The sequence below is a fragment of the Eretmochelys imbricata genome, chromosome 6 (genome assembly GCF_965152235.1).
Source record: "Eretmochelys imbricata isolate rEreImb1 chromosome 6, rEreImb1.hap1, whole genome shotgun sequence".
NCBI classification, from domain to species: Eukaryota; Metazoa; Chordata; order Testudines; family Cheloniidae; genus Eretmochelys; species Eretmochelys imbricata.
In genome coordinates this window covers 68,086,710-68,114,325 of record NC_135577.1, presented here as the reverse complement: position 1 = coordinate 68,114,325, position 27,616 = coordinate 68,086,710, and the positions used below count along the sequence as shown (strand labels likewise).

General features: G+C 43.4%; 1 protein-coding gene across 4 annotated transcripts in view; it reads right to left on the bottom strand.

Moving 5' to 3' along the window:
• Window positions 1-21,247: 21,247 nt before the first annotated feature.
• Window positions 21,248-27,616, bottom strand: part of PSEN1 (presenilin 1) — a 54,113-nt gene continuing 47,744 nt past the window's right edge. For all 4 annotated transcript variants that reach the window (XM_077818764.1, XM_077818765.1, XM_077818767.1 and 1 more), the window contains exons 10-11: window positions 26,048-26,166; window positions 21,248-25,586 (exon numbers count right to left, since the gene is read on the bottom strand). In XM_077818764.1, the coding sequence (XP_077674890.1) occupies window positions 25,431-25,586; window positions 26,048-26,166 (275 nt within the window). In that variant the 3' untranslated portion in view covers window positions 21,248-25,430. The remainder of the gene's footprint in view (window positions 25,587-26,047; window positions 26,167-27,616) is intronic.

Sequence of the window (27,616 nt, the reverse complement as noted above, 5' to 3'; positions counted from 1 at the left end):
GGAAACACTTCTGCATGAAAAAAGAGGTGACAATGCACTGATCCAAGGTCATTCTCATAATTTGACAGTGAACCTGAGATTTATGATGCACCAAATCTAATCAGATAAACAGGACACTCACTTCTCCACCAGCCTGCTACATCCAGGGGATGCATGGGGAGGCAATGGCAGTGTCACAGGGGTGACCACCAACTGGAGGAGAATTTGGGTGGGTCAGGTCACCTGTATTATATTGTTAATTAAACATTTTTGGCACGAAGCATGTTGTGAAGGAGATTCCTTCTGTTGTGCTGTTGATCTCTTAGGCTGGGGTCTGTCCTGGCAGCAGCAATTCCAGCTTTTCTTCCAACAAACCCTCAGAGCACTTTTAATGGAAAGGAACCACCAGACTCCCTTATTGCCAGGGAAATTCCTTTCTCCTTTCAGAAGGACTGATTCATATAAGAATACAGAGCTTGACAAGCTTCACATGACTGACAGGCTGTTGCTATTTAAGTTTTCCTTCATTATTTTAGCAGGATCCAGTAATATCTGTGTACTTCCAGCAGGGAACTGAGAGACAGGGACTTGGGTTCTAACCCCAGCTCTGCCATGACTCACTTTCTGATCCTGAGCATGTCACTTGATCCCTTGGACTCTCGGCTTCCTCATCTCTAACACAGGGATGACTATACTTATCTACCCCCAGGAGCACTAGCCTGTGAGGAGTCGTTAATGTTCATGAAGCACTTTGAGCTACTCAGATGAAAGCTGGAAAGTATTATGAGACTTCCCTTGTAAATGGACTCTGCTGTGTGACTACAGCAAGGTGTGACCTGCTGAAGTGAAGAAACAGATTGACAGAGCCAGAAGGGTACGCAGAAGTCACCTACTACAGGACAGGCCCAACAAAGAAAGTAACAGAATGCCACTAGCCATCACCTTCAACCCCCTACTAAAACCTCTCAAACGCATCATCAAGGATCTACAACCTATCCTGAAGGATGATCCCTCACTCTCACAGACCTTGGGAGACAGGCCAGTCCTCGCTTACAGACAACCCCCCAACCTGAAGCAAATACTCACCAGCACCTACATACCACACAACAAAAACACTAACCCAGGAACCTATCCCTGCAACAAACCCCGTTGCAAATTCTGTCTACATATCTATTCAAGGGACACCATCATAGAACCTAACCACATCAGCCACACCATCAGCGGCTCATTCACTTGCAGATCTACCAATGTGATATATGCCATCATGTGCCAGCAATGCCCCTCCGCCATGAACATTGGTCAAACCGGACAGTCTCTACACAAAAGAATAAATGGACACAAATCAGATGTCAAGAATTATAACATTCAAAAACTAGTAGGAGAACACTTCAACTTCCCTGGACACTCAACAACAGACTTAAAAGTGGCAATTCTTCAACAACAAAATTTCAAAAACAGACTCCAATAAGAAACTGCAAAACTGGAATTAATTTGCAAACTGGACACCATCAAATTAGGCCTGAATAAAGACTGGGAGTGGATGGGTCACTACAAGAACTAAAAACTAATTTCCCTATGCTAATTTCCCCCCTACTGTTACTCACACCTTCTTGTCAACTGTTTGAAATGGGCCACCCCGATTACCACTACAAAAGTGATTTTTCCTCCTGTTGATAATAGCCCACTTTAACTGAATTGTCTTGTTAGAATTGGTAAGGCAACTCCCATCTTTTCATGTACTATTGCATATATATCTTCCTACTGTATTTTCCACTCCATGCATCTGATGAATTGGATTTTAGACCACAAAAGCTTATGCCCAAATAAATTCGTTAGTCTCTAAGGTACCACAAGTACTCCTTGTTGTTTATATCAAACAAGTTACTTGCAATAGTTATTTTTTACCAGGAATTCTTGCACTGCTCCATAACTGCCTCTCTGTTCCAGGGGTCTGGCCACCTACGCACTCCTGATATATATCTCCTGGAGTGCTGAGGACTGGCCCACTCAGTGCAGTGTGATCAGTTGAATTAACAGAACTTTGGTATGATTACAATTATTAGCAGATATGTTCTTTCTGTGGCATCTGGGTATAGGGCTCAGTAGGAGTCTGGTCAGGTTAGGAGAGGGGGCAATAGTATCTGAGTAGGGTGGGGTAAAGTACATGAAAAATAATTCCCAATATTAGCAGGGCTACAGCCACATGAATCAATACTCTGTGAGTACTGCTATTATTATAGTGTCTTTGACACACATAGGCTTGAAATGAAACAAAGAATTCAGGCTAACAATTTCCAGATCGAGTCTAAAGTCAGGCTCCTACGTTCATATTTAGGCACCTGCCTGATTATCAAGTCTTGAACACCCAGGAGCGATCACTGATGGGCACTCAGCATTTTTTAAAACAAAGTTTTCATATGGTTGTTTCTCATTTGCAGTGGTGAGGAGTAAGGGACTCCAGCTCATCCTGCCCAGGGTGGATACCAGCTGGGGCTCTTTCACCTCTTGATGCAAGGGACTGTATGTCCAGGCTATGGGGGGGGGTACTGAGCTTTCATTCCAGCCCACCGCTTCCCTTGGGAGTTCTTCCCCATGCATGAGCATGCTGGCCAAGTAGAGAAGGCCGGTACTGGATGGATGCTCTGGGCTTACTGCTAAGATGCAAGGGGTGAATGCTCCCAAACAAAGCTATACTCCCGTTCATTCATGCCCCTGAGGGGCTGGGAGAGTCTGGCAAAGTCCTACACTCAGTCTCAGCAAGACGACTGCTGAAATGACATGAACTGCCAGCCAAGGATTCCCATACATCCGCTCATGGTACATCCCCCCCGAAATACAACCTTGATCAATAGTAAACGAATGGGCTTGTGTGTAAAAATCTCAGTGCGGAGCCTGAAGCTGGAGGTGCCGCTCTCATTCCCATTCAGATTCTTTACTCGGGTGCATCAAGACAGGACAGTCCAGTGAAGTCCAATGAAATCAGTCAGCACCCTGCCACTGCCTGCACCACCAGGGAAGAGTGACTGATATAAGAGCCTAGCCTAGCCTAGCCTAGCCGCTACTGGGTCAGGCCATGCGAGGCTTCCTCTTGACTAATGCGGTAGAGCTGCCACCTAGAGACGAGGAAGGTGATGGGTTCAATTGCCAGCTGTACTAACCCGCAGGACTCATGCGCAGCGGCAGAGGCACCCCTCTCCTAGTTGGGTAGAACGACTTTATTCGCTGGCTGCTGCTCCGGCACAGCACAGCCTGGGCTCTAGAGTCCGTGAGTCAGATTCCGGCCCCTTCGCCAGCCCTGTGTGTCAGCTGGGCTCTGATTCCCACACTGCATTTCCCCAGAGGGACAGCACATGAACTGACCTTTTGCATTCAGAGAGTTAGGCAACTGCCCTTGCCCCTCTCCACTGCCAGGCAAGTGATCAGCCTGTCACTACTTATTTTTGGTCCATTGGTGGCCTTTGACTGCAGGAGGTCAGGCTAGATGATCTGGTCCTTTCTGGCATTAAACTCTATGACTCTAGTTCCAGCCAGTTGAGATTAAAATCCTGACCTGCTGGAGAGTCCAGGCCAGGTGAAATGAGAAAAACCAAGCACAAGCTTCTCGCCCTTACCTTAAAAGAGAGGAGGAAAAACATGTCTGAATAATTTTGAAATTAAAATCTTCCAAAGTCCATGACTAATTTTAAGAGAAGATACTATTCTGCATCTGAGAGTTTCTCTGACAACAAAACCTCAGAATAGACTGGAGTGGGGGAAGTGACCTGCTGGAGATGGACATGTGAAGATTTGGATATAAAAACAGAGGGTCCAGTTCTAATCTCCTTTATGCTGGTTTTAAATCAGTGGAGCTACTCCTGAGTTATACAAGCAAGAGATCAGGATAAGACCAAGATCAGTGGGCATGTTTTCAATTCCATTAAAAAAAAAAGAAAGCATTCGGATACATTTCACATCCCAAACCCACTGTTGTAGGACATTTATATATAGTCATATCACCATTCCTAAACAGGGCAGGATTTAGGGTCAGGCAACTGCTGGGGTACCAGGCTGGGGGTGCCAGGGTTGAGTGCTGTTTTTGTTGTTAGCAAAACAAAAATAGAATGTTTGAAGTAAAATATTTCAGGTATTTTGTATGTGGATTCATTTTTCCACTAACCTTCCAAGAATGTTCTGGACCTTTGTAGAATCTTGTGGAACCTTCCAGACTTTTTGAGAACTACATCTTCCTCGAACCTCCTTTTAGATTTACAGATTCTAGAGTGCACGTTTCTCGGCTTATATGAGAGAGAGAGAAATCGTGCATCAAAGTAATGAAATTGGCTACAAATGCAATAAAAAATAAGGTATTCAAAAGTTTAACAAATGGGCTTGGGGGCACCAAAGATACTCTTGGCCTGGAGTGCCATTTGGTCTAGGGCTGGCCCTGTTCCTAAAAACAGACACACACACTAAGAGTATGTCTTCACTAGCAATGTTAAAGCGCTGCCAGCTTTAACGTGGCTTTGTAGTCATGGCACCAGTGCTGGTGTAAAAAAACCACCCTCATGAGGGGCGTAGCTGGTGCAGTGTCTACACTGCCACTTAACAGTGCTGAAACTTGCAGAGCTCGGGGGGTGTTTTTTCACACCCCTGAGCGAAAAGTTGCAGTGCTGTAAAGTGGCAGTGTAGACAAGGCCTTAGAATTCTCTTAATTGCCAAGAAACTGATCACAGGTTCATAGGAATTGCCTTTTCCTCCTGGTGTCAAGGATTTAAATATAGAGTGAACCTGGCAGCCAGAGAGAGAATCCCATTTTGAGTGATTAACCTAGGAACAGTGAGTAATCTGTGTGCTCTCCATTAGTCCCTTTGTTGTTCCACAGAGTTGAAACTGGAATAATTATCTTAGAGTAAACACACACACACACACACACACACAGCATGATATGAACAAAGTGAGAAATTACCTTATGCAGAACAGAAGCTCCCACAGCTGTGCATATAACATTTGTTTTACTTTTTATTATTGGTTTACATATTAATTATTTTAAAAAAAGTAGAAAAACAAAGCAAAGGTGGATTGGGGCTAGAAAATTAATTTGAAGTGAAAACATTCATAAGAACAAAACACAAGAAACTTAGTTCTGGATCCTATGTTTCCTGTGCCCTGCAAACTCCCATTGGACTGCAAGGAATGCAGGGTCAGGCTCAGACATTTCTATTCAGGTTACACTTTATAACGTAAAGGAAAAATCTCTTATCTCCAAAGTGTTTTTCAAATATTCTAGTCTGCCCCACCCAAAACAGAAGAGCTAAAGTTAAACCCCGGCCCAGATGATACAAATGGAACAAACTGTTATGGAATGGATCCTGCTTACACTGATCTCTAGAGTGAAATCTATTTCTATGAAGTAGAATGAAAGTCCCGGTGCACTGATTGCAGTTCAGACACAGTGACTCTGCTCAGAAGGCCTGATCATTGAAATCAATGGAAGGATTCTCTGGACTTCAATGGGCTTTGGATCAGGCCAAAACCGAGGTTGTCTTGGAGGAGAAAAATGCATCTAACTTCACTCTGGGCCTGACTCTGCACCCTTTAAAGCCAATGGCAGAACTCCACTTGGCATCGCTTGTGCTGGATGGGGACCCAGTAGAGCACTGGTTTTCAAACTTTTTTAGCTGAGCCCCTCCTCCCATTTTGAGTTTCAATTTTTGGTTATGCCCCCTTCCCCAATACCTACCCCTCCCGCCTTGGGTTTTCAGGGTTGGGGAAGCTGTGTGTGACGGTCTCTGGGGGCGGAGCTAGCACTGGGCACAGAGGCATTGACACTGACCCACAGGCTAGATAGCCCATTTAGGTGAGACAGAGGGCGGAGGTGATGCTCCCTTCACGAGCTCCCCCTGCACGGTACTGGTCCAAGCCCCCTGGCGTCGCTGCCCCTCCGCCACCCTGAACATTCCTCTGCACACACATCCCCCCCCGCATTTTGAAAACCTCTTCATTAGAGGGGTTTTGCATCTTTCAACACAGGGTTTTCACTGGGACGCCAAAGCAGCCAACCAAGCAACTCCACCTCTCTCTTCAGACACAGGATCTAAGGACTCCCAGCATTAGCCATTCCCCTGAGCCTCTAGGTCAGTGATTTTCAACCTATTTACCACTGTGGGCCACCTATGCAGCTCTCTGTGTGTCATGAGGGACTGCATCCACACACTATATACGCTATCTGTACCGCTCTGAGGACATCACATGGGCTGCAGCTGTGTGCTGATTGGGCCGCGGGTTGAGAACCAGTGCTCTAGGGGCTTGTTCTGTTGATCAAAAAGTGACACTGATTCCGTCAAAAGCAAAGAACATTATATTTTACAGGATAGCTAATCATTTGGGAAAAACAAACACACCCAACAGCTGCACACTGGCTATGAGAGGTGATGATTTGATGTTGGCAGTTTTAGAATTAGTTTTCCCTTTCAATTTCCCCTCTCTGCCTGCCCTTTGGCCCTCGCTGTGTGTTTGAGTTTGCTGCAAAAGAATAATAAAGAGAAGTTTTGAAGGATAAAAGGAAGCCGATCATAGAACAGTTGATGGGAAGAAAGATCCTCCTGGAACCACTCCAGCTATTCTGTTTAAGCTCTGAGGCTGTTTTCTCTAACCAGCCTCTCCCACGCACACTCCCACCTTCTACCCCTCCCGCTATTCACTGTATGGTCAAAAGTCACCTGTTCTTAGCTACATTCAGCACTGAACATCCACTGCAGTGCTGGTGACAAGACAGCCAAATGACAGACACAGTGAAAGCAAAACAGCCTCCTGACAGTACATTCCCCCGCTCCTCCTCCTCCATTTTCTTCCTCTAATTCCTGGTCCATTAATACACAGTTACTGAGATTTAATAAATGTAAATCTGGTGTCAAAATATAGCTCTTCAGTTAAAAAGTGTTAAAAAGTCAACCAAGATTTAATTCTAACACACCAAACACTCCAAATCATCATGAGCTGACTACACTGAAACAGAAATTTAGACAGAAATCCTAGCAAGTTTTACATTTCAGCTTGGAATGGGAAAAGGACAAGAATGACTGTAATAGCATTAATAACCTCTGGCCTGTCACGCCTTTAGTAGCCAGTGCTTGGAACCGTGAGGCTGAGACAATGCCACCTCTGCAAGTGTCTTTCAGTCAGGCAGTAAGAAAGTTTACCTCAAGTGAAAGCCTGACTGTATTGAAGCCTAATGCTAGTACAGAAAAGTCCTGCATATATGGCGACAAAGTGGAGTAATGAGAAGACAATCTCTCTCTCTCGCTCTCCTCTATGCAGTCACATAGTCCAGTCCCCTCCAGCAAACTCAAAGTGAGTCCAGTTCCTTTCCTGCAGCTCTGTCCTTGTGTGAACTCCATGGCAGATGTGATGGTGCCATGCTCAGGTTTTGCTGGTCACCACTACAACTACAATTTAGATCTCTATGATCCAGGATAGGGGTCAGGGATCTTCTCCCAGCATGATGAAATGTGCAATCATTACTAAGGGGCATAGGATAGAATCCAAGCTGCACTTCTCTTGCCTTTCTGAGATCTCACCCCCACAAATAGGTGACTTTTTTTAGCATGTCCCTTTGGTCTGGGAAGGATGTAGTCCAGTTCAGTCCAGTGATTTCTGGTTCCAGTGGTAGAAGGTTTAGGTTTGGTTTTAGGTCTGCTTGGGAAATCTCATGCGTCTCCTTTGTATTGCTTCACAGCTGCCTGTTGAGCTTCTGTGCTTGCCGTTCCTTCGCCTCAAAGGCAAACTTTGTATCCTGAAGCTGGGCAATGGTCTCCTTGGCTTCCTTCAGATCCTGGCAGATGCGCTCATACTTCTGCATCAGATCCTTGTTTTCCCGGCGCAGCTCCTGCACCACCTGGTTCACCTCCTCTGTCTGCTTAGTGCAGTGGATCTTCAGCTGCTCCACCTCGGACAGCATGATCTCCATGTTTTTTACCAGCGACTCCAGTTTCTCCTTCGACATCGTGCCTGGTATGGTTCCGTTCCACTGGCCTATCCCGAAACCGAAGGGGCCAAAGACAGGTATCCTGAGTAACATGCACCAGGAAGCCTGGCACTTGCACTCCTACTGTCTCTTTTTATGCTCTCCTCTGCTCATCCTCCCCATTTCCCTTCCCCAAAGCATCTCTAATCCTCTTTGCTGTGTTAATCTACTTATTTTCACTGCACTGTAGAAATCTGCTAAAGGGCTGACAACAGTAACATATGCACTGTGTAGCAAAAGGCCCAACAACACTCCCTCTATGCAGCCTCTCAGACTCGCCCATCACTCACCATGGAGATTCACCCAGGGGCTCTCTGCAGTGCTCATCGCTCACGTAGACTAACTGCACTTATCGCTCAGCCAAGCCTCCTGCAAGCCAGCACCCTCTTCAGCGCCTGCTAAGAGCATGGCCTGCCTCACCTGTTACAGCTTCCACTGGCAGCAGTTGCTCCAGAAAAAGGTATTACCTTATCTTTCTCTTGTCTCTCATATCCTGGGGCCAACATGGCTACAACAACCCTGCAAACAGACACCAGTGTCAATCAGGAGTAGCTCCAATGAAGTGAGCCATACAGTGGTATAAAACACATGTAGACAAGAGGAAATTCAAGCTATTTCTGCTCTGGGTAAGGGGGAGCGAGTTAATCAAGTTTAAACTTCTCACTCTTGCACAAAATACCCTACTGAGCTCCATACCATCCTGAAGCTTAAACCCAATCTCCTACTGTTCTCCCTCACTCCATCGGCTATCTCAGCTTTGCCAATGATGCCAATGACACAAATGACACAAAAATGATCTAACTATACACTCCCCAGATTCCCCTGGGCAATGGGCTGATGCCATCAGCCACTGGAGCCTGTGAGCGCTTTGCCCACTCTTTGGTCATGTGGGTGGGTGGGTGATGGGTACTTCTCTGGAAATTCCGTTAATTTAATAATAAACTTGCCCAGATAATAAGGATCATTCATTTGCTTGTGATCCAGTGTAATGACATTAACCCTGAGAAACTCATCCAACTAAAACAGGGATGTCGCATACAATTCCACAGGAAGGAAATTTGATGTAGGCTAGTACTGGCCATCTGGTCAAAGCCTACACAGAAACTGGGAAACAGGCTCAAAGATACCTTTTGCAAAGTAAGGACAAAAAGTAGCCCTTCATATTACTCCAGTCCATGCCTACACACACTCTTTCTATTCACACGTGTTCTACACGCACAGACATGTACAATCCCACTCACCCAACAGAGCACGTGTACAGAGACAGAGACACCGACACTGTTTCCATCAGACCCACCCCCAGCCTAGTTATGCTCGGGTACGCAGCTCGTTGCATTGCATTTTATTTTGTATGCTTAGTGACAACTGGTCCGCTTAAGTGGGAGCCTTACTTGGCCTCTGTGGCACTACCATTTGTGTTAAATGCCAGTCTGACTTAGAGAGAGACAGCTGTGTGCACACCGTGCTCCCAGAGAGACCGTCTCCCTCCATCCATCGGCCTCAGATCAGGACATTCTCTCTCTAATCTTGAGAAGTTTTAGGTGCTCATTCTAGAGCCATCCCCCTCCCCCGAGCTCTGACTACGCAGAGACCATAAATCTCCCTCACACAGGGAGTGGCTCCTCTCCTCCCATGCCAGCTTAAGCTGCAGGCAGTGATGGAATCATGCAGGGCCTGACAGTGTTCAGTATTGGTATTTCAAGCCAGAGCCTTGGCACTTATCACGATGGGAGGTTAAAGGGGCCAGAGTCATACAAGAAACTAGCACTGGCAGGTGGACCAGAGCACTTTGCAAAGGCTTAAGGGAAAACTATGTACAAAAGGGAAGAAGGGTAAGGGGGAGTATAGACATAATTAAAATATATATGTCCTAAAGTCCTTGTAGAAACATTTGCACTGGCTTCCAGCCCAGACCCCACGTGACACGCATGGTAATGGAATAGGCTGGAACACAACAGCATTACAAAACTGCAGGTCTTCATTAGTGAGGAACCATCCCTGCCAGCACTGAGACGTGCACATGGCAGGCCTACACAATTTAATGCAGATAGAATTACAACACCAATGCCCAGAGAAGGCAGTAGAGGGGTAATTTAGTTGGACTTTAGTACAGCACGTAAAACACGGTCTCTCACAGTCTTACTCTCAAAACTCATTCAAACTGACTTGGATACAGACACTGGTTGTGGGAACTGAAAACTTCCTGAAAGACCATGGTAACGTTAAATTGAAGTAAGTGTGTGTGTGTGTGTTTCTAGTGGAGAAAAGCAGGAACCACTTCTAGCTCTGGTGTTATTCCGTGTTTTTACTGATGATCTGGAAGAAAAAGTGAACTGTGTGTTCATGAAATTCGCAGGTAATACCAAATTGGGAAGGAACTGCAAATACCCTTGAGGGTAGAGAAATAATGCAATGGGACTTTGGGCATGACTTCAATAGGCATTGGACTGGGCCCTTAGAGAGGAATTGGAGACATGGGCAAAAAACAACAAAAGGAGAGATTTTTCTTAGAAAAATGCAGGCTAATGTACCTGGGGGAAAATAATTCAAACCACAAATATTCAGTAGGGGAGAGAACAGACTAGCAGCAGTGTAGAAAAAAGATGTGGGGGAATGGTATGGGACAGCACAACTTCAACAGGAGTTTGGGATTCAGTATCGCAGAGGAAAATAATTAAGCAGTGCTGAGCTGCATCACTTACAGGCTTCATGTCATGAATCAGCAAGGTTAATATCATTCCTTTTAAAGCTCTCGTACAGTGATTCTCAAACCGTGGGTCAGGACCCCAAAGTGGGTCGCAACCCCATTTTAATGGGGTCACCAGGACTGGCTTAGACTTGCTGGGACCCAGGGCCAAAGCCTGAGCCCCACCGCCTGAGACCAAAGGCCAAGGGCTTGAGCCTGGGGCACTGGGGCTCAGGTTACAGGCTCTCTCCCAAGGGCTGAAGCCCTTGGGCTTTAGCTTTGGGCCTCCCTACCCCAGGGTGGTGGGGCTTGGGCTGGCTCAGGCTTGGGTCCCCCCTCCTGGGGTCATGTAGTAATTTTTGTTTTCAGAAGGGGGTTGTGGTACAGTTAAGTTTGAGAACCCCTGCTCTAGTACAACCGCTCCAGGGACCCGGTGTTTAGTTCTAGGCGTCTCACTATCTGAAGGGGACTGACAAATTGGAGGATGTTCAGAGAAGAGCAACATAATTGACCAGGAGGCTGCAGGGATTGGTTCATGAGGAAAGGTTAACAATTGCATGGTCCAGGGAATTTTTGGGACTGTTTTTCAGTCGTGCCTAATCCCCAAGTGCTCTGGGGAGATGACTGGTACAAAAAAAGTGCTTCCATCACATTATTCAGGAAGGGGCTGGCGTACAACCAGTGACGGCTAGTCTAGTCACGTCAAGGTCATACTAAATGAGAAGGCTTGAGTTAAACCACGCATTGGCTGCTCTAGACACACTATACCCAAAGACCCCAACTCCTAAATGACCACCAACCCCCGCCACACAGGAGAGTATGCGTTTGAGAAAGAGATGCCAACAGATGGGCAGCACTAGTGCTACAGATAGGAGAGACAGGAGCAAGAAAATTACAGGGAATAGCATAGGCTGAGGGAAGGGGCTTCTTGGGGTTTTCCATACTGGTTGGGAACTGCCACTATTGGCTGCAGCAGTACACTCGACCATACTACCTTTTCAGCCCCAGAGCAAGAGAGAGAGGAGGGGGATCACCAAGAAGGGCACCTGAGACACAAATGATTCCAAAGCACAAGCTCACCTAACACGTACCTGTATGTCGAGCTGAGGGGTGCTTGGAAGAGGGTGACACAAAGGCCTTTCATCTCCCATTACAGCAACTGTACCCTGGGCATTTTAGTTTCTGGGCTCTTCCAAAGGAGCACAGGAGACACCCCTGGGATAAGTCAATGTGTTCCCTCACACTGCCTCCAGGCATTCCTCCACACTGCAGGGAGCACAACTTGAGAACAGACATTTAAATTTGCAACCAACCAACCAACCAAGCCCATTAGTGACAGTGGATGTTAAAGACAAACACATAAAACCTGGGAAATATAGCGTAAAGCCATATATCACACACATCACCTTCTCACTCATACACTCATCCCCTTTATCTACCACACAAAACAACAGTAATCAACCACAGTCACCAAGGTGACACCCATACAACCTTAATTCTTAAGAGTAGCAGCACTGTATTCCAGAGTTAGGATCCTTACGAGTGGTTTATGCCTTCTACTTCCTTCCAGTTGGATTTTTTTATATGTAACCCTTCTGTCAGGTGTCGTCAGAAGCAAAAACATGCCAGGTACAGTTTTCTAGGGGTTGCCATTGAAAACTTAAACATCAGATTGAGCTCACGTCAAAAACCTGGGAAGCTAAATTACCTCCCCTGGGTCTCCATGACAGGCAATACTTCCCAATCTGCAAGCACTGAGTCCAGGGGTTTAAAACAAAAATCTTTTTTTATAGGGGTGGAGAAAAGGAGAGACAGAATGAACTTGGGAAAGCCAGCTATTAACAAATCAGCCATGTTCTGCAGGGTGTCTGAGCAACAGTCTTAACCTCAGACCTCCTCTCACAGCTGAGAGTGGCTAACACCTTCTAGCCCAGTGGCTCTCAACCTTTCCAGACTACTGTACCCCTTTCAGGAGTCTGATTTGTCTTGCGTACCCCCAAGTTTCACCTCACCTAAAAACTACTTGCTTACAAAATCAGACATAAAAATACAAGTGTCTTAGCACACTATGACTGAAAAATTGCATACTGTCTCATTTTTATCATCTCACAATTACAAAATAAATCATTTAGAATATAAATATTATACTTACATTTCAGTGTATAGTATATAGAGCAGTATAAACAAGTCATTGTCTGTATGAAATTTTAGTTTGTGCTGACTTTGCTAGTGCTTTTTATGTAGCCTGTTGTAAAACTAGACAAATATCTAGATGAGTTGATGTACCCCCTGGAAGACCTCTGGTTGAGAACCACGTTCTAGCCACTTCCCTCCTTCTCCCCACTCCCTCACTCACAGTTTGTTGTCCAGGATAGGCAGAATCCAGAATTCAGGCAGGTCCTTCTCCAGCCTCTAAGGGAAGTATTGTCAGTGCAGCACCAAGAATTTACCACCTGACCCAGCTGAAGTGATTTCAGCTTTGATTGCTGGATAGGGAGGCCCACACCTGACTCCCTTAGCTAAGCTGTGGCACTGTCTGGCTTCAGCCCAAGCCACCTCAGTGCTGTTACCTATTTCAGCACTGCTTCTGCACTGTCTGCTGCCTCAGCTGGCCCCCTTGAAGCTACCTCAGCCCAGCTCTGTATGCTGCCTCAGCTCGCTGCTGATTTACAGAAGGAGCTATGGTGTATAAAAGTGGTTCTCACCCAGGAGTCTGGGGCCTCCTGGGGGGGCCTTGGGCAGGTTTCAGGGGGTCCACCAAGCAGGGCTAGCATTAGACTTGCTGGGGCCCAGGGCAAAAATCTGAAGCCCTACCACCTGGGGCTGAAGCCAAAGCCTGAACTTAGTTTTACAAGGCCCCTGTGGTGTGGGGTCCCGACCAACTGCCCTGTTTGCTACCCCCTAACCCTGGCCCAGGGTTTGATATACAGAAAAAACTGTTGTTGTGGCACAGGTGGGCCGTGGAGTTTTGGTAGCATGCTGAGGGGGCCTCAATAAGAAAAAGGTTGAGACCCCTGGCGTATAAGACCCTTTACAGAGTCCTTACCACCAGTCAGGTACTCCCCTCTTCCCTCCTTTTCACCCTGTCCAGCCTCCCTTACCAAACTGGTCCTGACTGCAGTCTTGGTCATGGCAACCCACTACCCCAGGCACATTTAGTGCTGTTCTTTCATTCCCCAACAGGGATAATAGCATTTTATTGCACCCCAAGCTCAAAACTTAACTGAATTTTAACGAAAATGCCCCAAACTGCCAGGCCCCTGCAGTTGTTTTCCTCCCCCCGGCCATGGAGCCTTTGCCCATCTGGAGTTCTCAGGCAACTCCAGGTCATTCTTCTCCCTGTTCACCAACAGGTGTCAGTAATGAGCTCCAAGCCCTCTAGAGCTTCAGGCCTTGGGGCTTACATACATATTGCTAATGCACTCATCACATTGGGAGCCAGAATACCATGTTAGATGGATTATTGGGCCACTGCAAGATGACAATGCCTGGGTCCTTGCATACACTATCATCACTTCTAAGTATAACAGAGAGAGGCTGATTTCCCATATCACTACATGTGTTTGCCTTTATACTTTTCAATCTTGTGGAATTCAAGGCAGCCTTTGTAGGTTCAGCTGCATGTACAGCTACATATTTTATTTATTTTGAATTAAAACTCCACACCGAAGGGTTCCCCATCCACAGCCCTGGCCACACTGACTTACCTTAGAAAACACAATGTTCGAGAAGTTTACAAAATAAATCAGAAAATCGTTGAAAGCAGCAGCGCATCTTTCCCTCCATGCTTCATCTAGTCACCAGTCAGAAGATCAACACGCTACAGAATGGGTTTTATATCAGGTGGCCGGGCAAAGGAAAAACTGTTGACATTTGAGATCTTTCAAGTGCACTTAATGGATCTGTCTCAAAATCAGCGTGTTAGGGAAATCAAATATGGAATAGCAGAAATCAGTTCTAAAAGTGACCACAATTACATTAACTCCCTCCTGGGCATTGATAGGTCTTTTGAAAAATAAAAACAAATGCCTTAAACCCATCCTATTACACATGGAGAAGATGGGAAAGTCTCAAGTTATTAATAAAGATCTAGATACAAGGTCACCCAGACGTCAAGCTGAGAGAGACAAATAGCTGTGACCTACAAATTTCTGAATCCTTGCCTGACTGAGAATAAAACAGACTGAAGAGTTTTGTACTATCACCTTCCTTGCAAATAAAATGAGATATTCCATGAGGCTGCCTTATTTACATAAGGCTTCAAAGCATGAGGAAAAACAAAAACCTCCCATTCACCATCACTCCCGTGACAGAGAGTGCCGTAAGAGATTTCAGTCCACTGTACAGAAGTGGATGACACTGAAAATATTCATACACACACACACCATACATTTCACTTTCTGGGCAACACAGTGCCAGGCAATGGTGGGGATAGGATGTGTTGCTGCACAAATTATGGTAGCTGAGTATGGGAGGGAAGGGGGTGCAATGGTACCTTCTTGGAAGTGTAGGGGAGGCAGTTAGGTAGAAGGGTGAATGCGGGATGATGTCTGCTATGGGGGGCAGCGGGGTGTCCAGCATCTGGAACCAAGTGGGAATGTCTGAGGGAGCTTGCAGCCATTGTGGTTGGAATTAATAATAATATTGATATGGGAAATCAACAAACACCAGTTTATAAAGGCCAAATGGTATTTTATGCAGCTGCCCTAAACATGTCTAACAGCCTAAAAATAAACACTCACTACACCTAATACAGTAACAAAGTATTCATAAGCATGTGTTCAGTATACTTACAAATAGACCAGACCTAGGGATGACCATCTCATTTTGGCATATTCCAGCATGATTAGGTAGAGTCTGACAAAGAACCCTTCAATTCATAACCCTTTAACAAACAAACGTCATCACCAATCAGGGCAGACCTTAGGGAAAATGGCACCCTGGGCAAACTTGTATTTTGGTGCCCCCACCATCACCCCTGACCCCTGCTGTCTCCCCACCCATCCCCCCCAGGCTCCTGCTACTTCCTCCGGCCCCCCACCGCCTCTCCTCCCCAGGGTCCTTACCCATCCCCCCCTCCAAGCTCCCATTCCATGGCCTCACACCCCAGGCAAACCCCTCTCCTTGCATCTTGGCCATGGTGCCCCAGGCTGTCAACCACTTTAGCTAAAAACCAATTTGAGACAGTTCACCCTTATTTCCATTCTTAATCCAGATAAGATTTACAACCTCCTTTCTTCCCAAGGTTTTTCCTCCCCTCCTTCTTACTGATGAAGAGTTTTTGCACTTGGATTCACATAGGCCCTAACGTCTGAGATAACACTGGCGTGTGGGTGGGGAAGAGCCATGTTGGTTCATTTTAAGACAGATTTCTTGTGTCTTATTGAAAGCCATCTGCAGTCACCCCTATGTCAGGGGCCTTCTTTTTAGAAATTTCCCCTTATCTCATGAAGTTATTTTTTGAGCCAGACATTCTCCCTACTTCATTCCACCTGGCCTCTTTACTCATTATTTTCAAGGCCTTCCTTCTACTTGCTAGTCAGGGCCTCTCTTTACAACATATATATTTTCTTAAGGAAACTTAAGATAAATATAAAAGTAAATCCTACAATTGTTGTGCCCCTCACCTTCTCTTCCTACCACCACCACCTCTTCTTCCTCTCATCTGCTGCTTCCCAGCTTGGCGCAAACAGGGAGAGTAGAGGTCCTTGGCAGTCAGCAGCAATTACAGGCCATCTCTAGGGCCTACCTGGATGTGTGACCTCTCAGCCTGACTGCAGCAATGTGTAACAGGACGGCCAAATGCCTAGGTGTGACACAGCCTGTGTGACCCTTGGCAGCCCTCTGGAACAACACGAGTTTGGCAACCCCATGTTAGATAAATGAGTAATCAGACAAATCACATTTTTCTACAGATCTGCAAGACACCAAACAAATCTTATCAAATAGATGTTTTATGATTAATAAAATATTTGAGACTGATAAAAGCATTTTAGCATTTCACTTTGCAAATCCACTCGGGGAGGATATAAAAAAAGGGCTGGATGATAACTGATTGACGTCACAGTAATGTCACAATCCCACTAACAGGGACAGAACGACTGGCTAGTCTAACTCCAGTGTCACAATCTCACCACTTAGTACAGAGTTGTTCAGAGCTACAGAGCAAGAAAGGAGGAAGAGGAAAGAGGAGGTAGGAGGTGAAGTTATCTCTGTCATCAGAACCCTATGGAGGGGTGATCAGTTATGGATTTAGTACAGTGGTTCTCAAACTTTTGGACTGGTGACCCTTTTCACATAGCAAGCCTCTGAGTGCTACCCCCCCAATAAATTAAAAATACTTTCTTATATATTTAACACCATTATAAATGCTGGAGCTAAAGCAGGGTTTGGGGTGGAGGCTGATAGCTCATGACCCCCCGCCCCCCATGTAATAACCTCACGACCCCCTGAGGGGTCCCAACTCCCAGTCTGAGAACCCCTGATTTAGTATTTGTCAACCAGTGAGCACCACTTTGGAAACACACTTTACGCAAACCAAATGGTTTTATTTATACAGGTAAAGCATGCATCATGACAGGGGCTTGTCTCAGGCTTCAGAAAACACAAAAATGAAACAAGGTATATAGTAGAATACAGATACAGACAAAACGTATTGGCTTACATGTACAATTCTCAGTGGTTTACTTAACTCCAGCCTTCCAGGGAGACTGCAGTGGAACTAACTATAGTAATCTAGTGATGACTAGAGGCCTCAGTTCTTATGCTCAAAACCAGAACCGCCAAATATTACTCATTGGGAGGAAAACTACCTCAATCTTGGATTCATAAGTTTAGAGTCATTCCTGGTGGCAGTGTAGAATTTTGCTGTGTGTTTCAATGTGACATTTAACACCCCCCCCCCCATTCAAATTATGACAGCTTTATAGCATGCTGATCTCCAAATGCAGATTTAGATGGTGTTGCCCCTTGCAGAATTTGAAAAGTTTTCTGCAGATTTCTGATGACCCTGCAGCCACAAAGTGGTAATCTAAAACAAACAAGCAAGCATGCCCTACTTTGCAGATAGAGAGTACATTTATCCAAATATATTGAGGCACTGCACAAAGAGGTATTTCAAATTCACTTTACAGACTGAGTGTAAGCTCTTGAGGGGAAAGACTATCTTTCTGTATGTCTACCATGCTTTTATGGGTCCCAAATCCCTGATTGGGGTCTACAAGCACTACTGCAATATAAATAAAACAGGGAAACCGAAACACAAAGCAATTGAAGCAATTTGCTCGAAGATGATTCTATTTTTACCTCTGCCATTGGCAAACATAGGTTTCTTTCCTATGTCTAGTTCTCCAATCCCTAGCCCATACTGCCTGCAAAAAGGGGCTAGTACATTCACATAGTCATAGCAGTGGGAGGTCTGTCCTATCACTTTCATTTTGCATTGTTTCCCTAGTGGCATTCTTCCTGTTAGCCCTTTGTAGAATCCTCACTTCAGGAAATCCTCATCAAATGGTATCAGACTGGACAGCAGCTTTAAGACTTATGGATGCAGTCAGTAATATCTCTTCACGCTGTTGTCTCTGTACTGCTCTCTCGCATAACCTGCCTCGAAGATTCCAAAGTAGATAATCAAATAACAGCTTCAGCTCCTCAGGAAGTGAGATTAAAGGATTTATTGCTGCTATGGCAATGGCCAAATTCTACTGTCCTTAAAATAGTTTTGAAACCTTAGCAGATAACTGGGAGTTAATCTATGACGCACCTACAGGATTCAGTACCAGTTACCCAGAGTCTTGACACTCACTTTATAAAAAGAAACCCTATTATAAAATGTAACACTTTCTTTTTAACGTGTATTTTCATCCTGCACTTGGAACTCCCTGTTAATTGATGCTGAGAATAGAAACAGTGGTTGGATCCTTAATTATAGCACTCTGATCACAGCTCTGTAAATAATATTTGGTGAGAGTTTGCCCCAGATATTTTAAATTGAGGGACCAGCTCCTGTCTCAGTTCTGTCCTCCACGTGATGCCTGTTTCATGTCCCGAGTTGGGGACAAGTCCCCTTTGCTGAAACTGGATGACACAATAAGGTAGTGAATAAATAACCAAACGTAGATACAACATAAAGACCAGACACCACCATCCTTGTCAAACCTCCCCTTGGCATCTGTGGGTGTTTTGCTGTGGACTGAAGGTAGGGCGTAATCTTACATTTATATCCTGGTGCACTGACCATAATTAAAAAATGGAATTAGGTCCTGTGCACCAAGTAAGTTTGATACCTATGCAGTGGGCCCTGATATTTCAGGGGACAACACAGACACTAACTGAGGGAGTTAGGACACTTCTCTTTGGGGCTGATTATTCCATGATGGAGTTGTTTGCAGTGTCCTCTGCAGCATCTGGCACTGAGTAGAAGGACCATTGGGCTTATATGGTATGACAATTTGTATGCATCAATTATGCTGGAGAAGAAACAGAATTAGCTTGTGCTGTCTTCTGAAGAGTGTTCTCCTTGGTGTTCAGCCATCACATCAATGAGCCTAGAACCGTGCTTAGTTGTGGCTAGTGATAACCAGATCAAAGGGGTAAACCGATTAGTCACTGAAATCTGGATTCAGAATCTCCTCTTCTGACAAGGGGAAGTTCTGTTGAGTAAGATGTTTCCCTTTTCACATAGTTTACAGATGAAAATTGCACTTAAAAAAACAAGAGTACACAGGAATTATCTATTAATACCATCTGAAGACAAATTAAAAGCACCACCCAAATGTAAATGCAGTTTTAAAAACAGTAAAGGCCCCAGTTCAGACTTGGTGTAGCCTTACTGAAGGCTAGTATTTATTTATTATAGCACCCACAGTATACCAAGTACTTCACAAACAATGAAGAGGGGTGGTCCCCTGCTCTGAGCGGAGGAGTTACTGCCACTTACAGCAGATCAGAATTTGATCCTAAACTTTTGCTAATGAATTCAGTCACCTCTCATGCCTCAGTTGCAATTTCCCAGCAATTCAGAATCTAACCATATCTATTGCAGGCAGGGCAGCCCTTTCCATGATAATGGAAGGATGGCAAGATCTCAAACATCAACTCAGAGTAATCTCATGTTACATAGGCCAAGCGATTACATTAGAGAGGAAGGGAGTAAGAAAAGAGACTCAAAGTGAAGGGGTGGATAAATTGTTATCATTTTACTTTGCAAATCCTGAGATTTTAGAATGGTAAAGCGAGTATTCTCAGTTCTGTATTTAAAAAGGATACACATTTCAGCAAAACAATAATTCTTAGAAAGACCCCACAACCTGAATTAAGTCCAAAGTCTTCATTCTACAGAAGGTGCTGCCTCTTTGAGCACATATATGTAACCTTGAACGATCCCAAGATATCAGACCTTAAAATTGGGACACCATTTAAAACATCCCTGAAATGTTATTAGCTAGAATTTCTCCCTCCCAGGACTTATGTGGTTGGATTCATGGTGACTATACCAGACTTTATAGGCAGAAGCATACAAAAATAGTACAAGTAGTTTGTTTTTTAAAATGGAACATTTCTTATATGTTAAACAGAATGGAAAATTTCTTACCAATACTTTCCTTTCTGCAGCCCAGTATCTCCTACAATTCTGGACATCTGAGAAATAGCAAGCCATGAATAGATGTGGGGAGGGTTATGAAACCAAAGTTCTGTAGGAAAGAAGTACCCCTTATTTTGGTGAGCTTGCTCAAAAGTTGGTATTTATTTCTGGGCCACCGCCTGCAGCATCTTTAGGCCAAAGGAGGCCTCAGCAGAAGATCCACCTCATAGTGCTTGGTTAATGAAGGTGTGGCTGCTGTGAGAACTCCAGTGAAACCCATGCAAACAATTTACAGACCAAAATTATGTACTGAATCATTCTTGAACAGCTATATTTGAGAAAGTCTTAAGCTGCTTGTGGACAATTCAACAACAATACAGCTAAATTCATCACAAATTATTTGCTAAGGTGTGTTCATAATTTGATTTACATTTTCTATTTTAACAGAGACAGGACAAATCTCAGTAAAGGAAACCTCAGTTTTCACACAACAGTGGTAAAATTTACCTACATTTGCATCACTCAATAGGAATAAAACTGAAATGTTACTGTTTGAGGAGTGTAAGGCTTTTCCCTCACTCTTACAGCTGTGAAATCAGTATTCAGTGTTGTACATTTAGATGGTTTATGAAGTGATTTCTTCCCGAGTGACCTACATAAATATTGCCTGACTACAATTATTTTTGCTGCATAAAACACCCTGAATTTCAACAATTTTATATAGCTTATTTCACGCCTTAATTATGTCTCATGTGGGTTCCTATAATTGGTTTTGACAGATTCTCTAAATTAAAATGAAAGGATGCTTTAAAAATGTGTTTTTATGGGAATCTAGTTTGAAGAAATTATTCCTTTGGGAAATAAGAGGGTTTTAAACATCTCTTTAAAACAAGATTCTTGTTCTTTAAATACTGAAGCTAAAATCTGCAGTGTTTAGGCATCCAACACAAGTTTAATGTTTAATATAATCATATTGAAACCACGACAATCAGCAAAGTTAGGATCCATGCATTCTTTATTTTAATGATTAGACAAAGGAAAATTTGCAATAATCTATCAAAACTGTATCTTATCAAGAACTGGAAAGGTGTTTAAAAAACTTATTCACATTCAATTCAGATTATGTACAAACCAGTGTCTGTAAAAAAGAAAACAGCAAATGCTTGAGTGTAAAATAATCCAATTCTAGTTCATATTCCAGCATTCCCAATGACCAAACTTATGCTGTAAAACAAGATACTACCGTAGTGCAGACATGTTCCACAGTCTTCATTATACTGGTCTCAACAGCATAGCTGTCAAAAACAGTTTCCCCACCCCCTTTTATTTATTTATTTAAAGTTTTTTTGAGAAGTTTCCTAACACTTCTTCATCCGTCCTGAAATTCCACTCAGATGTAGTCCAGGATAATTCTTCCTCGCTGTGGCAATGGCAGAACGAGTTGCCATGTACAGTACCAGAGTCCAAACAACAAACACACGGTCTGCTTTTTACTCCAAGGAGGTTAGCCATTTTCAGCAGAGTTCAGCCCTTGAGTATTTGGCTTAAAATCAGGATTTGCTCCCAGGACAGTTTGAACATGGTGCTCTACACAAGCACATAGACCTCCAGACTCACCCTACACTGACTGCATCTGAATGCAGATACACCACAGTCAGAAGGAGCTTCCAGTTATTTATAGTAGCAGCATTCAGTATAGCCATGAAAATAATTCCCCCATTTACAAATATCTGTTATAACCATCTGCTCCGGACTAAATCTGAAAATAAAAGCAATGAGGAAGAAAACATATGGTATAAATCCAAGCAGACATTTTTAAGCACGCCTACAACTCAATGACGTTTTGGTTTAAGATATTTTGCAGATGAGTAGCCATTAAAAGAGAATAATCACTTATGAAAATTTGAAAAGTAGGGAAACTATCAGAGATGACAGAATTTAGTCTTGAAACCACAACACTTACTGGTTAATCAAATGTGATAGACATGTTTGGAACACAGAGGAGAAAGATCCACAGCTACTGGGATAACACAATAAGAGCTTCTGCAGACTAAGGTGTTGTCAACAGTGTTCTAATTTAGGAATCAATAACCCCCTCAAAGAGCTATAAAATATACCAGAAATCTCTGGATTATACAAAGTAGACCAGATTGAAATAATCCAACAACAAATTAGATTTGTATTTTTATGGAAGGCTAGAAGGGAAATTATGACAGGACTTAACTTCATACTTGTGCATTAAACTCCCAAATGCCAAGAAATGCAGAATGAACACTATTCTTAATTAACCCTTCTGGACCAAGTACTGAAGTGGTCTAGCATCACAAGATCGTATTCAGCACGTGTGCTACCGTACTTCAGTGTAAAAGGGCAAATCAAGGAAAGAGTTTCAATCTTACTTTTGTATCTCCAGGCTTTAGCAAGTGTACTCAAGGCTTAATGTTATTATATTGGTGTATAATCTCCACCACAACCTTCTGTAACATAGCTAGAAGTTAAAACTCCAGGATGGCAGAATTTTAGGCAGTGGAAGACTCGAAATTTAAATGTTTTGAAGATTCTGAGTTGTTCTTTAAGGGCCAGATTCAACACTCACTGAAGTAAATGGAAAGGTTCCTATTTACTTCAAACAGGCATTAGATTAGGCCTTAAGGGAGTCAGAGTTCCAGCAGGGACTATTTCAAACAAAAGATAACCTCTGCATTTTACTAATAACTCTGTTAACTGAGACTTGGCTCAGATGTACAAATTGATGACAGTGATACCAACTTTTGGCAATCCTTTTCTATATAAAAACGACAAGCAATAGTTAGAATGCCCAACCAAAAAAAAACAGCTGAATTTCTCAGAGATTAATGCTGATGAAAGGATCAAGCAACAACAGTAAAGAACACTCAAACTGCAGAAAACTTTGTACTAAAAATCCCATTTAAATGAAGTTCCACTCAAGTAATATCTGGGACAGTGAACTAGTCCTTACAATTACACAGGCAGTTCTGACCTAGACAGCCAGAATGAGGTACCGAGATGTGGTTACTTTATTAATGCTATCCATAATGAATTCAACAGGCAAATGCAGCCACTACCTAGAATGCAAATACTTTCAGATTAGAAGAGTGTGCGCACCTTATTTGATGTAACTGCCCTGATTTGCAGATGCCAACATTCTGTGGCTAGTAGAGGTCACACTGAGCAATATACAGAAGTTCCCAGGACATTAAAGATGAGGCAGTTAAAGAAAGCAAAGCGTTCTTGGTATGCAACACAAATGCAAACACCTCACCATATTACCTAGTACTCAAACAACAACTTGAGAATGTGCATGAAGTCTCAGTCCTACTACTACTCCATGTTTCTGAAGTTGAGCTCTTTCTGGAGGGGAAAAAGTTTGCTTCAGAGGCTCTGTTTATACTGGTTTTGTCCATTAGGTGTTTAGAAAGGACTCCAATATTAAACTTATGTAAGCTGCAATGCCATCAACAGTCAGACCTTTCCATTCACCCTATGCTTCATTGAGGTCAGCTGCACCAAAACCAGACTCTTCGCTTGCACAAAAAGTTTTTCTCCAATCTCATCCTCCCAAAAATGTCCTATTCTAAAAAAACGTTCACCAAACACCAAATCATGTTAGTTTTAAATAAACAACAACAACAAAACAAATTAAGGTGGGGTTATTAAGTTTAGTTTCAATTTTTCACTTTGTATAAAGGCAAACAACCCATGGGCCTCCTTTCAGCTCTTCTGGGACTCTCTTCTCCCTCAAGCTTCTCCAGGTTTTGCCAATCTCCTATTCCATCACGCCTCATTATAACTGGGAAAAAAGGCCATACTTTTTATTCCCAGGCAACACTAAGTGATGGCTCACTTGACTAATGAATATTCATTTATTAATACATTATATAAAATAAAATCACTCAGTGTTAGGTGTTAGCCTGAAATAAGCTTGAGCGGCTGATCCTAAAGCTTAACATGTAACAGAGAAGTCAACTGAATGTTACTTAGGAAAAACATTGCCCTTCATTTTAATTTGCTGTAATCCAGAGCCTTTCAACTATATGTTTTTGGAGAGAAAGGTTTGAAGGAAATAGCGGAATGCTACTAAAAATAACCCTCCATTTCTCTACACCTGACAACAGAAGGTTAAAATCCTGGAATGCTTTGGACAGAGATGCTGCTGCAAATGTCTGCCTATTTCATATGCCCAAAGATCCAGTGACGGAGAACGGGAACTTAGAGCAATGCAGTCCAGTGTGGCAAATGGCCATCTAAAGGCAGAGTTTGAATTGATGTTATTCTAGCAAAGATTAGCGAGACGACAAAAATAAATCCAGAAATTGTCATGTAATTTTAGTAAAGAAAATTTTAGAGTATTAGTCCTCCAACTTTTTATAAGGATCCATGTTAGGACCTCATGATTGACTTGTTCCAAACTATTCAGTCCAATCCTTGGTAGCTACATAAGAAATTGGCGGCAGCAGTACAGGATGCACGCTCTATGCTTGAGAATGCAAAGCGTTAGTAAATTTGAGTACAGGCTATTGTTCCAGTGTGAAAATAAGCTTTTAGATTTATCAAAACCAAGTAAACTTAGGCACAGAGGCTATTAAGGGGTGGAACTCTCTTTAGGAGAGACTATTCTTTCTCCTTCGGTCCCATTGCTGCAATACCTGGCCCTTTCCTACTGACCCAAAGTGGGGTCAGGACTCAACTGGTGAAAAACATTGCTTTAAAGGTTTATTTTGGATTGACTCTCTTCAAATGGTTTACATGTCAAATCAAACAACTTTGCTAACTTCTTTTGTTTAATCTCATGGCAGTCCTGAGTGCCTTCAGCGTTGGGAAAATATCAACCTGTACCCAGGGCTCACGTTGCTGGTAGAAGCATTAGCAACTTTTACACAGGTGGTCCTTATTACATGTTTACAATTCAGAAATTGCTTGTGACTTAATGGCATCCAAGTTAGTCCATCAATTGAGAAAAAACCCTTTTTACACAGAAGAATCATATGCTACCCAGTGCAGTAGCTCAGGAAAACATGGGAGGAAGTTGCAATGATTCAGGCCAGAAATCTTGAGCATTGAACTTCACTGTCATGTGAGGACCAAGTAAAAAATCCCTTTTTCCTCCCAGATTTTCTAGAGTCAATATAAACGTCCGTAGAATATCAACTTCAAGTGTGCTAGATATAAAACTGATGGAATGCTAGCTGGTCCATAAAGGGCTGCACCAAGTTATCTGTGGCAAAGTAGAAAACGAGCCCAAAGGTTATGGAGATTGGAAGAGCTGGTAAAGCCTTCTTAAAGATGGCAAGAAGCAGTAGAGTAAGGCACAGACCCTGGAAAGAAGGACAAGGAGACGTTACATGGTAAAACTCATGACAGCAAAAATATGTATTACAGAACACATCAAGATGAACGGCGCACAAAAGGGTTGGTAAATTACATTTTTTGCTTTTCCACACTGAGTGCTATTAATGTCAGGATTAACACTTACTACGCAAAGTAACTCACTAATGAGCCCACTCAGTAAAGCGCTGAAGCATATATTTAAAATCCCACTGAAATCAATAGGACATAAACATGAACTTAAGTGCTGTGCTGAATTGAAGCTTAAGTGACTGATCCTGCTCCAACTGAAATCCACAGCAAAACTTGCAGTTTAAGTCCATGATGGTAAGATCAGGCACTGAATAACCAATATGCAAAATCCCAAAGGAAAATATACAACAGCAGCCCCCTTGGCCACTGAAGAATGCACTGAAATATCACCACCACCACCACATTACATTATACTCACAATTAGTATAGCTACAAAACAGGCTAAAGTTGTGTTCCAGTCTCCACTTGCTGTTGCTGAGGCCTTGCCAACCAGAACACTGTAGAAAATGAAATCTCCTAAACCAAGCTTTACTCCCCCTGCAATGGTAAAAATATGGAAGCGTTACATAAAGACCCAAAACAACTCCCACAGCAAATGACTTCCATTGCACGTATCAGACAGAATAATCCAAGGAACCCAAACGAAATTAGCAGATTCTTCTTGACCCTCCTGCTGCAGAGCTGTTCCAGTCTCCAATACACATGAATATGTCATGTTGCAGTTTGTCAGTACACTTCATTGTATCAAGTTATAAACAGATTAACTGTCACAAATCAAACACAAGAGACATTTTTTTTACACATACCCCCTTTTTAGAATTAAGTTAGCAAGGAGTCAAAATGGGACGCTTGGAATCAATGAGAAGTAGAATTTTTTCAGAAGCTGTTTTAAAGCAACAAGGGAAGAAGCACTTATCTGCATGACTATCTCTTCCAGATAAACACGGACATCAGAAAATGGAATTTAAAAGGGAAAAATGAATAGAATACTCAAACATAAAATGTTTTGGGAAAAACGGATAGCCAAAACGCAGTTCACAGAGTTCTACAATGTAGCTGATTTCATCTTTCGTACAGAGGTGTGGCTAGGTCCCAACAGAGTACTCCATTTTGACACAAACGGGTCATTTCTAACATTTCTAGAGTAAAAAGGAGGACCTCTGCCCATTTGCTCCACTTTATGCAAATCAGAGGAGGTCTTCAGACTCCTAATAATTGCCAACGTGACTCTGAATTGAGCAAGTTTGGATGTTCCTGTTATTTTTGTTATAGATCTAAGCCACTTTCAGTTGTTTCATTTTACAGCAACATTTTGCCAAAAGACTATTGCTATTATCTGGCCTAGTGGGCAGATGAGTCACTTGTCATTTTGGAGTTTCCACTTACATACCTTCCAGCTTACATATTACCAACACCCAGCAAAACATTCCAGTGACCTCTTGTGTCTTCTACAGAATCCTTATTCTGATAGCTCTGAAAGGCTCTTTGTGTAATTATGATGCATCTTTCAGATTAAATGGATGTTTGTGGTTCTGCAGTACGTGGACCCTTCAAAAGTGCATGAGCCAATGTGCTCGTTTTTATGGTAATTACCACCTTGGCAGGGACTTTAGTAGCATAATATCCAATTAACAGCATTTCTGTAAAACAGAAGTAAAGAAGATTTCCTGTATATTTGTTCCACTACATAAGGCTCAGACAGCGCCATAGCTTTTTCAAAGCCTCTAAGTCAAGGCTGTCAAACACCCGGATGGTGGGCAAGATCCAGCCCCTTGGATACTCTCATCTAGCCCACAGCTCCCTTTCTCACAACAGTGCAATCCAGCTCTAGGCTCGTTCTGCAGGAACCAAGGGAGAGCTGGTGATTGAATGGGCACCTGCTGAAGAGAAAGAGCTGAGGAGTGGGCTTATGCCTGATTGGCCACATGCAAGGAAGCCCCAGCCCCTTCCACCTCTCCTCTGCATTCCTCCTCCTGCTATGGCAGCT